The 12,561-nt window shown below is 37.8% G+C and overlaps 1 protein-coding gene across 2 annotated transcripts; it reads right to left on the bottom strand.

Annotated features, from left to right (window-relative positions):
• Positions 1-403: 403 nt before the first annotated feature.
• PLPP6 (phospholipid phosphatase 6) lies at positions 404-12,344 on the bottom strand. 2 transcript variants are annotated; one of them, XM_026703456.2, is made up of 3 exons: positions 12,247-12,344; positions 8,949-9,375; positions 404-6,021 (listed from the first exon to the last, which is right to left on the bottom strand). In XM_026703456.2, the coding sequence occupies exons 2-3, from the start codon at positions 9,364-9,366 to the stop codon at positions 5,654-5,656; spliced, it is 786 nt and encodes a 261-aa protein (XP_026559241.1). In that variant the 5' UTR covers positions 9,367-9,375; positions 12,247-12,344; the 3' UTR covers positions 404-5,653. The 2 variants fall into 2 exon arrangements, with proteins under 2 accessions (XP_026559241.1, XP_026559242.1); XM_026703457.2 differs by having other exon boundaries at positions 12,069-12,315.
• Positions 12,345-12,561: the final 217 nt, after the last annotated feature.

Raw genomic sequence — 12,561 nt, 5'->3', positions numbered from 1 at the left:
AGATAACAGTTTGATAAAATCATGGGATTCCATAAGGAAAATAGTACACCCAACAATTACACCATTATCTTTTCTTTCAAATGCTTTTCACCCTGGACATAATTACAGTAAGTAAGAAAAATATAATCATATATGGTTATAATCACATGGTCCATGCAGATTCATTGAATAGATTAAAGACACAGAAAGAAATATATTCAGTGAAGGCCACAATACACCACAGGTGATGCTTTACAAGTTGTTGGAAGGATAAAATTTTCATATTAAGGAGGGACAAGAATGACAGCATTTGCAATGCTCATACAAAACCAATACCACCAGATAGAGTGGATATAGAAATCCTATGTAGATAGGACAGAGACAGAGACAAAACAAATATAAAATCTACATAATAAAGAGAAAATTGGTATAAAATATTTTAATAGCTGATACACAACATCTATAATTTCCAAGATAGATAAATCATATAGTAATAAACATTGGAAATGCCATGACAAAAAGGGAAATATTTAACACAACAGGGTTTAAAGCTCCATAGTACTTGAAAAGATATACATATTATTAAGAAAGTGTGGAGATTATTTTTTACTATAATTCCAGTGTATATTAACAAAAAGCATCATTTATTCATACATGCTTGCTGTATTGAGAATACATTTAGCCCAATATTGGATAAAAGACACAATTCTGACAATATCTGACAGGAAGCTTAAATCTGGAAAAAAAATCAATAGAAGAGTGAATAGAAGAGAGAAAATATATTAAAAATATAGAATGTTAAATAAGATATGAAATAGTATATTAAGTGAGCAAGAATTTGATTTATGTCTGTACAAAAAGATGTAATCCGGGGTAAGCCGCTTTCCAAAAAGAAGTTTTATGTATTTATGTTTTGTGTCTTGTTTGTCTATGTTTGAATTAATAAAATACTAGAAGAATGTTGGAAGAGAATAACGAAATTGTAAATAAGACAGATGGATACAATGAATATATATAATCCAAGGCAAAAGAAATACAATTGAATAGAAGGAAAGGGAGAAATAAAGAGAAGTTGGGAAAAGATATGAACTTGAACAGATAAGATAAATATACATATTAAATTGTGCTTGTATGGAAATGTGATAATTTAGAATTGTCCTGTCTTTAAATAAGATGTTTTATTTGTTTTTTTAGAAAAGATGTCTTACGTTATTATATTCTACATTTTGTTTGTTTGTGTATTGTTTTTAAAAATTAATAAAATTTGTTTAAATAAAAAAGAAAATTTAATCAAATTCAAGCAAGAATGATTCCCATGTATACAATTTATTACGATGCAAGGAAAATATAAACTGTTCCAATATATTTTGTTTAAACAAGAAATCTTAGTCTTTGGATTGGATGACAAACTTGTCTTGGCTGTTTGAATTCTGGATTGAATTTTGACCTTTTGATTGAACCAGCTGCCTCTATAGCTACTTGCAGGAACCCAGAGTCATATAGTTGCATTTTATGATGGTTTTGCTGAAAAGTGGTTTACTTAATGTCTGGCATTTGCTTAACAATCATGGGTTGTTTAACAACCATAGTGATTCACTTAATGATTACTGCAAAAATGATTGAAAAATCAGGTTGGTCACATGAAATTGTTTTAAAAATACCTAATAAAACACATTAAAGGTCTACAACTGAGAATATTTTAACTGGTTTTTAATGTATATATATTCTAGCATCACTGAAGTATAAATTTTTCTGTCATATAGAATGCTTTCAGAGGTATTCTAGATTTGTCCTCCTTCTAATCTTTGATGGACTGATTAAATAGCTCACTTCCTTTTCCTAATGCAACTAAAATATGTCTGGAAAATGAAATCTTATTTTTTCACCATTTATATTTCTGATAGGAAAGCGGCTGCAACAAAAGCTACAGTTATATGAAAAAGAAAGTTCATATTTCAGTTCTATGGTTTTACGTATTAGGACAAAGTAAAAATTATCTGAGCTTTAGTTCTTAAAAATAGGAAAATACAATCTCAGATGTACACATATTACATCATATCATCATCTATTTTACAAAAAGAAAGGCAAAATGGAAAAGCCACGTGTGAAAAACTAAGTACACCCTTACTGCTTCCATAGGTATGGCTAAGTAGCATCCAGATGCTAATTGGGTGCTCTTAATCAATTGATCATCAGCAAGTGTCACTACCCTCTATAAAAGCCCAAGTTTTAGGTGTTTGCTGATCTCCAGTGTTGAGGTGTGTGTTAACATAATGCCAAAGAGGAAAGACATCAATTATTTTAGAAAAGCATTTGTTGCTGCCCATTAATCTGGGAAAGAGTATAAGGCCATTTCTAAATTACTTAAAAGTCTATCATTCTAAAGTGAAATATTATTCACAAGTGGAAAATATTCAAGACAATTGTCAATCTTCCCAGGAATAGACGTCTCAGCAAATTCACTTCAGATCATGCAACACTCAGGATATTGTAAAAAAATCCAAGAGTTACATCTCAGACTCTATAGGCTTCAGTTAGTGTGTTAAATCTTACAAGTTCATTAACAATACAATACAATTAGAAAAACACCAATACAGTGTTCTTTGGAAGGATTGCCAGGAGAAAGCCTACTCTCTAAAAAGAACATGGCAAGCTTAGGTTTGCAAAGTTGCATGTGAACAAATCACAAGACTTCTGGAACATTGCCTGGACAGATGAGACCTAAGTGAAGAAAATTAGCCATAATGCACATACTACATTTGGTGAAAACCAAACACAGCAAATCAGCATAAATATCTCATCAACTGTAAAGCATGGTTGTGTGTGTGTGTGTGTGTGTGTGTGTGAGTGTGTGATTATTGGGTTTGTTTTGCAACCACAAGATCCACCCACCTTGCAATCATTGAGTCAACCCTGAACTCTGTATACCAAAGTATTCCAGAGCAGGTGCCCAACCCCCAGGCTGCAGCATATTACCGGGCCCTGGCCTATTCAGAACTGGGCCACGTGAGAGGCAGGCTGATGTATGCACTCAGCTCCACTTTTCATGTGGTGCCCCAAAGGATGCATGAGTGGAGCTGCATGCATGTGTGTGAGCACTGGCCTGCTATTCACATAGCCCGATTTCCCCCACCCCCCCAGCCAGGCTGCTAAACTACCTACTCCTGATGCTCCAAGAGCAGAGACTGAGTGTGACTTACTGAGGCTGCCTGTGCAGGACACCTGATCCATTTTGGGGGCATCTAACAGCCTTTGTGAGCCTGAAAGAGCATGAGACCATGGCCCCAAAGGTTTATCTTTGCACCAAAAACTTTTACAGAGAAAGGCTTTGGGGGAGCAATCTCATGCTGCTTCAGGCCTTCCATCCCTTTGCAAAAGCTTTTGGCATGGAGAAGCTTAAAGGAGTGTGAAACCGTACCCCAAAGGCTTCTCTCTCAAGTGAGTGGAACTGCAAGCACACGTGCCAGCTCACCATTTGCACAGCCCCATCCCCCCGACCCCAGCCCGCTGCCAAGCCACAAAGGTTGGGACTGTTCTAGAGTCAAATGTGAGACCAAATGTCAACTTTCCAACAGCTAAAGCTTGGCCAATATTGGGTCATGGAACAGGACAATGACCCCAAATACATGAGCAAATCTACAACAGAATGGCTGAAAAAGAATCGAGCTGTAGCAATGACCCAGCCACAAGTCCACACCTCAACCCAATTGAAATGTCAGCCTTGGAAGCCATTTTTCTCTTCGGAACTTTGAGGCTGCCATATTCGGTGCCTGGGAATTTGGGAGGGGGGATTTCATAGTAAGGTAGACGATTAGACACTCTTTCCCAGAGTGTCAAGGGCAAGGATCTTCAAACTTGGCAAGTTTAAGACTTGTGGATTTCAACTCCCAAAATTCCTGAGCTAACATGACTGGAGCACGAATTCTGGGAGTTGAAGTCCACAAGTCTAAAAGCTGTCAAGTTTGAAGACCCCTGGTCAAGGGCATGTTGCTCTGCACCTGGGAGTGACTGAAGGAATGTCTTCAGTAGGAACGAAGATTTGATTGGGCCATGTGATGGACTGATGGGTGCAGGGGGATGGATTTTTTGATTTTCTTTTGGGAAGGGAAAACCTGGAGCTCTCAGATTCAAGTTCTCCCAGATGTGCCAATACAACAACTCTAATAAAATGGAACTTTGAGGAACTGCTTGTCTCTGAGTTTATTGGTTTGGAGTTGGTTAGTTGGAACACTGACGTGAAATGCTGTGGCAGGACCTCAAAAGATCTGTGCATAAACAAATGCCCACAAACCTCAATGAACTGAAGCAATGTTGTAAAAAAGAGTGGGCCAAAATTCCTCCACAATAATGTGAGTCATGCAGAAAAGAATTACTTCAAGTTATTGATACTAAGGTGGTTCTACATGATATTGAATCATAAGGTATACCGTTTCCCCCGAAAATATGACCCAGCTTGATTTTTACACATGCGCCCAATAAAGCCCTACCCCCAAAATAAGTCCTAATTAAGACCCCGCCCACTCCAGGGTGCATGGATAAAAATTGCTGGCCCATTTCTTCTGCAGCCGGCAAGGCTTTCCTAAAGGCCTCTGCAGCCGATAACAGAGCTCCAGATCAATCCAGAGCTCCATTATCGGCTAGAGGCTTTCAGGAAAGCCTTGCAGGCCTTGCTGGCCGCAGAAGTTCCTGAAAGCCTCTAACAGCGAAAAGGGTGAGGGCAACAAGTGAGGTGAGTCAATGGACGACATTCCCCCCCCCCAAAAGTAAGACCTGGTGCCTTTTTTAGTGGCAAAAAAAATAAATAAGATGGTCTTATTTTCGGGGAAACATGTTATTTCGTTTTGCACACATGGCTTCTCCATGTTGGCTTTCTTTGTAAAAAATGATGACATGGTGTTTTACTGTGATGTCTACTGTGTTTTACGTTATTTTTACTATGTCCTGATAGGCCAAACTACAGATCTCAAAGAGGGTGCTTTTTTTTCACATTATATATTAAGAAATGGATACGATTTATAAAGCAAAATTTTAAACTCTGCAAAAATCTGATCAACTTATATGTCAGAATAGCTAAAACTACAATAAATGCTATTATTTGAATATCAAAAGCTATTAGCACTAATTGGAATACATACCATTTATGGAATCAGTTTGACAATAGTGTTTTATAATTTTCTATCATTATTTTTGTGTCTTATTGTACTAAAAGCAGACTCATTTTACTAATTCACACAATTATTTCTAGTCTAATCACAAATCCCATAAAAATAAGAGGACAGCACAAGTGGATAATCTGATCAAAAGCAGTTCCAGTGTTCTGTCATCCCAAAGTATCGGTTTGTGTTGTTTTATGTGTTGATAAACTCACAAATCATGATTAAACAAGGTGTAGCATAGGTGAGAAGATTCGACAATATAAATGGCATGCTCCAACCTACATTTATAGATCCAATTTTTAATACGATTTATGTATCAATGTCCTCAATACTGCATAAAATCACGCGAGAGTGTCTGCTGCCTGGTAAGCCTTATTTTTGTGAATAAGACTTCCAGAGTAAACTTATGTTAAATCAGACATATTATGAAAATCTTGGCTCTACTCATTTAATTTGATGATCAGATGAAGTATGACATGTTTACACTAAGGCAAATATCCCTCTTCCCTTAAGAACTATCAGTTCCACAAGGCAAAGAGGACAGGAGCATTTACAGGTGACAACCAGAAATATTCCACCAAATTATATTGCATGTAGCCCATGATTAGCCCAAAGACCACATCTGTTACATTATGTCTGCCAAGCATGATCCTAGAGATTCCCACTATGAAGGTCCAAAGTACAGCCAGCACTCTCAGAGGGATTGCAAGTACAAGATGATGTAATATAAATCTGCACACCATGGCGGCTCTGGTAGCATGGCCTGAAGGAAAGGAATATTTGTCCACAGAGACAGTGGCAAACATATCCATCTTGTTGTGGACTGGGCGTCTTCGTTTCACCAGTCCTTTTACTGCTGCCACCAAAACTAGATCAAGAGTCAGAGCTGTGAGATAAGACAAAGAAACAACTTTCATATAAAGGAAAACACTATGAATTACAAAGCTTCAAACCCGGCAAATAACAATATTGCCTGTGAATTCACTTTTCAGATGTAGAATGAATGAATGAATGAATTTATTGGTCAAGTGTGAGTAGACATACAAGGAATTTGTCTTGGTGCATATGCTCTCAGTGTACATAAAAGGAAAAGATACATTTGTCAAGAATCATAATGTACAATACTTAATATAGTCATAGGGTACAAATAGGCAATCAAATCATACTAGGAAACAGTCAATATAAATAATAAGGATACAAGCAGGGAATTATTTGTTTAGCAGTGTGATGGGGTTCGGGAAAAAACTGTTCTTGTGTCTAGTTGCTCTGGTGTGCAGTGCTCTATAGCACTACACACCAAATTACAAAATAATTACATTATTGTAGGTTTTAGTGAAGTCTGTTCAAATGTAGGATTATTTTGGCTTTTGCAGCAGAATTGTAGGCTTACAATCATATTATAACTATGGCTTTCCATAGCTAAGAAATTATACCTCTTAATATTCTGACCCAGGAACTAATGCATATTTCCACATCTAGGTCCACTTCACCACAATGCTCATTTGTCCAGGTACTTCTGAACTGTCATTACGTCTACAGAGAAAATGTGCTGGGTCTTATCAAAACCCAGATGCCTGCTGACTTTGTGATCTGGCCAGTCAGCCACCATTTCCCACTTTAGCTATAATTGAAATACAATATAGGATTTTTTTAATAGGCAGCATTATAGGTAATTCTCAACTTACAACCACAATTGACCACATAATTTCTGCTTCTAAGTGAGACATTTGCTAAGTGAATTTTGTCCCATTTTGCAACTTTTCTTGCCATAATTGTTAAGTGAATCACTACAGTTATTTAATAACACAGTTAAGTGAATCTGACTTTCTCATTGACTTTACTTGTCAGAGGACTACAAAAGGTGATCACATGATCCCAGGACACTGCTATCGTCATAAATATGAATCAGTTGCCAAGCATCAGAATTCTGATCAGGTGACATGAGGATGCTGCAACAGTCGTGTGAAAAACTGTCAGAAGTCATTTTCAGTGCCGTTATAACTTTAATCAGTCACTAAATGAACTGTTGTAAGTGAGGACTGCCTATATTAATAGGCTGCTTCTTCCCATCTATCTCCCATAGGCTTTTTCTAATGTTGGAACCAACTGCTACCACCACCAGCTCCTCATGTCATGGCAGTCTTGGCACAGTCTATTGCTGTTGCCGCTAAACTCTAGGAAGTATCTTGGGACATCATGCTTCTTCTCATTCAGCTCAACCATTTTGAGGGCAGCAGGCCAGGAGGCAAAACAGACTGTTACCTAATTTAGGTAATCACCCTGCCTTCTACTTAGTTTTAGAGGATTTTTTAGGTTCAAAACTGTACATTACACAATTCAAAAGCTTGATGCAGCCCATTTCTGGAAAATGTGCAAAAAGATTCTGAATGTCCTACAAAATACCAATACTGCCATAATTTTGGTGCCTGTTGAATTTGGAGTAAAAAATGTTCTACAATTCATAGTTTAGGGAGACTCAGCTCCAATGCTTTCTAAATCTGTAATTATCCTTAGTGTCTTGTCATTGTCCTGTTGTGCTTTCCAAAGCCAATAAGTGATTGACAATACACAGCACTCTTTCAACAGTGTAGGTAATTGCACTATTCTGAGGAAAAACAAAACAAAGTTAATGAAGTATATATCTACCAAAGAATTAGCCAAGAACATTAAAACTATCAATCAAGTCAAACGCTATAGCATCTTTTGGAGAAATTGAAATAAGCAAACAAATCTTGAGAAAAATAGCAGATTCAAGAACCTTTTTCTACTATCCTGCAGCAAAAAACCTGAAGTTCTTTGGCATAATAGAGACGGTTTTTCAATCTTTTTGTAATGAATGTAAATGAATGTACACTTGAAACACATTCCAATATTTTAATGGCCTTTCAAGCATTAAAAAGGTCAGTATTAAATGTCAAAGATTTATTAATAGCATACGTTTCCACAGCAGTTAAGGATGTCTTCCAGTGTGAAGAGGCGCTATTACTATCTTTACAGTAAATTCTTGCTCTAGCATGTGCACATGGGTTAAGGAAAACCCCCAACGTTTCAGAGTTTTTATACATGGACCAGAAGTAAACAAACTTGTCATTAAGGACCTGAGGATTTAGAGAAGGAAAAGCAGTTTAGTTCAGTATCTGAAAATATATATTCAACTTTACTGTTGGTACCATGATGGAATATCACAACTGAAACACAACACAGGATTTTAAATAGGATCTGAGATACTTAATATGTACCCTTGTAAAGTACTTGTTAGGGCCTACATATGCACCAAATAATAATTGTGTCCAAACATGGTCTGAATGTACTCACAGTGTAGCAGGAGTATACAATGGCCCTTTGGCAAAGAAGAATATTTGGAGGGCTGTGGCTGAGCTGTTTTTATTATGTATTCCATGCATAGTTTGCCTATTACGGCACAAAATATGATTTTAAGATACTTAAATTACTTGACCTGCATTGGATGATTATTTCATTTACAGATATGCATTTTAGGACATTTTCTAACACTAGTACTTTAGTTTTGTTTTAATTAATTCCTAGGGTTTCTACATTACAATGTTCAACCAAAGTTCACAATGCTGTTTGTAAACAATCTGAATCTGGGAGAACAGTACTGCATCATGTCCATATAAAAGAATTTTCACTATTATGGAAACTATCTACAAAGAAAATCAAAGGATAGAAAGGTGAAAATATTATGTCTATCATTCTTTGTGATATTATTCACATCTTGGGCCAATCATCACAAGAGAAATATAACAAATATAAAGAACAAAACCTCCTGGGTAAGGTAAAGGCGGCTCTTACCAAAAAGTAGATTGAGCAACACTTCACGACCTGCTGAGTTGCCACTTCTGTAAAGCCCGTACAATGTACCAGTTAGCCAAGGAATTCCATGTCCTGACACCTCTATGACCATCATGAGAGGACGGACACTGCCCCATGGGGAATTCTCTCCAGCACATACACCCAGTAGTTTAGAGGCCCACAAATCAACATCCATAAGAGAATGCAGGGCAATATTCCAGAAAGAAGGATTGAGCTTCATACAGTCCTCTTCAGGTAAAGCCTGTTGAGGGCCAGTACTAGTAGGAGAGTCTTTATGGTGAGACATATTTTCTGGGGATATTGGGCCTCTCTGATTTGTCAATGACAAGAACTCTAGCCCACTTCCATAAGCCCGTCTCTCATGAATGCTCTTTGGACTGTTCCTAGGACTTGGCATGATAGTTATCTGTTGGAAGAAGGAGAAAAAGTTTGTTGCATCAATCTAAATGTTTCTATACCTAGACTCACACAGGTGGAAGAGACTTTGTAGGCCAACACATCCAGCCATGTGCTCTATATACTGTAGGAATCCAAATTATGCTTCCTCTTGAATTCATCCAAAGGGAAGCCCACACACTAAGCAATTGTTGAACTCTTACTATTAGTAAAGGTTTTTTCCCTAACATTCAGTGCAATTGCTATCTGCCTTCTTATAACTTAATTTCATTATTCTATGACCCATAGAAATGAAAATGACATCCTTTCAAGTATATGGACAGCTCCATTACAGGTGGTCTTCAATTTATGATCACTCATTCAGCAAACATTCAAATTTGCAAAGGAGCTGAACAAATAATATCTATGGATGGTCTTCAATGTTCTGGCCATTTCAGCACCTCTTCAATCATGTGATCATGATATAGGATGCTCACAATTTGCAACCTTCCCTTTCAGCTTCTGACAAGCAAAGTCAATGAGGAAACCAGCAGGAAGTCAGAAGCTGCAGTCTTAGGAAGTCGTTGTTTGATGACTTTCATAGTCCTTGCAACTGGGGACTGCTAGAAAAGTCATTGCTAAGCAGCATGTTCAAATGATTTCATACTTTATGATTACCTCATTTAGTGATGGAATTCCAGTCCGAATTACAATTATTTAGCAAGGATGATCTGTACATATACTTTTGTCACTTTTTCTCAGGATTAAATACCATGCTCCTTTAATTTTTCTACATAGGATATAGTTTCCAGTCCCTAGATCAGTGGTGGCTAACCTTTTTTGTCTCCTGTGCTGAAAATTGCACATGCACTCATGCATGTGCACTTGTGTGCCAGCACCCAGAAAGCAATGCATGTGCCCCCCACACCCCTGCGCATGCGCGTATGATCCCCCATGCACGCCATGAGTCTCTGTGCATGCATGTGCAATCCCCCCACCCCATGCATTGTGTGCCTGCACATACAACCCTGCGTGTGCCCCACACATCTCTATACATGCGTCTCCCATGCACCCCCTGCCCCTGCACATGTGTGCCAGATACAAGACAATCAGCTTTCAGGCAGGTGGTGCATGCGTGCACACGCAGTAAGGTTCTTCCATGCAACCTCTCGTATGCCGGCATGAGTGCCATAGGTTTGCCATCACGGCCCTAGATCATTCTCATTGCCTTTTTCTGAATCTGCCTTTGTATCTTTCTTAAAGTATGTTGCCCAAAACTGGCCACAACACTTGAGATTAAATCTAACAAAGGCAAAAGAACTGCTTCCTGTTTTGATAATTATATTTCAGTTGATGCAGCTTTAAATTGTATTTGACTGTTCTGAAGCCACATTACACTGCTGTCTTATATTCATTTCATTACTGTTTTATTTCTGTCTTCTTCAGTACTACTCTACTTATTTCACCCAAATGTATGTCAATCATACATTTGATAAACATTTACAGCATCTATTTATACAAGCCATTGTAAAAAGAAACCTGAAGAGCATATTGACACACACACCCGTTTTATTCTGAATTCATCTAAATATGCTATTTTGTCATTGCATGCATTCTTTGCTAACATCATATGATTCTGGTATTACCTTCTTGACATCAGTCCAATAGTTACAGGTTGCCTATTTGTGACTGTTTTCTTTGTTTGTCCTTTTTTGTTTTTGGATGTTTACTAAGCTTTTTACATGGTATATTTCTGCTGTCCTTCATTATTTTTTCCCTAATGAATTAGTTCACAATTATGCTTCAATATTCAAAATTCTCAGAAAATTTGAACTTGTTTAAACCATTTGTTTTTTGTGCCATAGAATCCTACTTGTCATTGCTCTAAATATATTAAAATCTGCTATTTTAACAAAAAGTTCCCAAAATGTGTTTGATAATTATACATTTTTGTTTTCCCTTAAAATTAAAAAATGGTAACATTATATTGGCCCAATGTTTCTGCTATTTCCACTTGCTCAGCAAAGTTGTTCCTAGATTACTATTGATTCAAAGATAACTGATCCTCTTCTTCCTTCCTTCACATTTGAAAGAAAGTTATCAGCAAGACCAATTAAGATTTTTTTTTTAACATCTTGCTTGACAGAATTTGTCATCCAACAGAAGTTGGGGTAATTGGTATAGTAAGATTGCATGAAAGCCAGCTGGGTGACTTTGGGCCAGTCATTCATTCTGTCTCAGCCCAACCTACTTCACAACCCTAAAGCAGCATATAATTTCAAACTCTGTGTAGTGCTTGATGAAATCTCAAAAAGATGACAGAGAAGGGAATGGGGGAAGACGCAGATTTATATTTTTGGGGATGAATCTCTCTCTCTCTCACTGACTGTGTGTATTTAAATTACCTCATGGGTTCGGATTAGTTTTTATTGGTAATAAATATGCATTACTATACAATCACACCTACATCCGTTTTTGCCTGAATTGATCCCTAAATTCATTACTTAATGCTATGAAAATATTTTTGCTAATTAATTTCAGCAATGTTAAATGCCAATTACTAATGTAAAGATATTTAACAACTTAATAACTACGATTAATGCACATTATAGAAAACAGTTCGGCCTCTAGGAAACAGGGAGTCTTCGAGTAGGATCGATTTAGAGTTTACCACCACGCTCATCCCAGGGTAACAAGGGGGAAGAAACCATCGGATCGTATTACCCGGGGGCTCCTTTCCTCGCCCGATCAAGGACTTCAGGGCCCGAACTTCTCTCGTCTCTCAGCGGCCGCCCTGTAGTAACTTGCCACGGTTATAACTTCCGACCCCACCTCCCGGCAAAGCGCCGCCGCCACTACAGCCCATTATCAGCCCCCTCCACCCATTTTTGGCCCACATTACCGTGCGGCCTTTCACTCAGCGCGCTCGCCCTCTTTTTCCACTTGTGCACCAGAAAGAAACCACGCCCGGACGGGGAGGTGGGATGGGACACGCAGGAGACGTGAGAAGGCGTGCACATCCAACTACTTCCTTGTGCTGTTTATTTTTTAAGTGTTTGATGGTTTGATTTTCCCTTTCTTCGAAAGCGACGGATTTGCGAAGATTTCAAAAACAGAATGTACGGGCACTGTAATGACAGCAAAAATGTGCAGTTTGTTTCAAAATTAACACTGGCTCCCTCGGCTAAGAAACGAAGCATCGATAGAAGAGAATAGC

Source organism: Pseudonaja textilis, chromosome 3 (assembly GCF_049901715.1).
Source record: "Pseudonaja textilis isolate UNSWEBS1 chromosome 3, rPseTex1.2, whole genome shotgun sequence".
NCBI classification, from domain to species: domain Eukaryota; kingdom Metazoa; phylum Chordata; class Lepidosauria; order Squamata; family Elapidae; genus Pseudonaja; species Pseudonaja textilis.
This window is presented reverse-complemented; position numbering and strand designations above follow the sequence as displayed.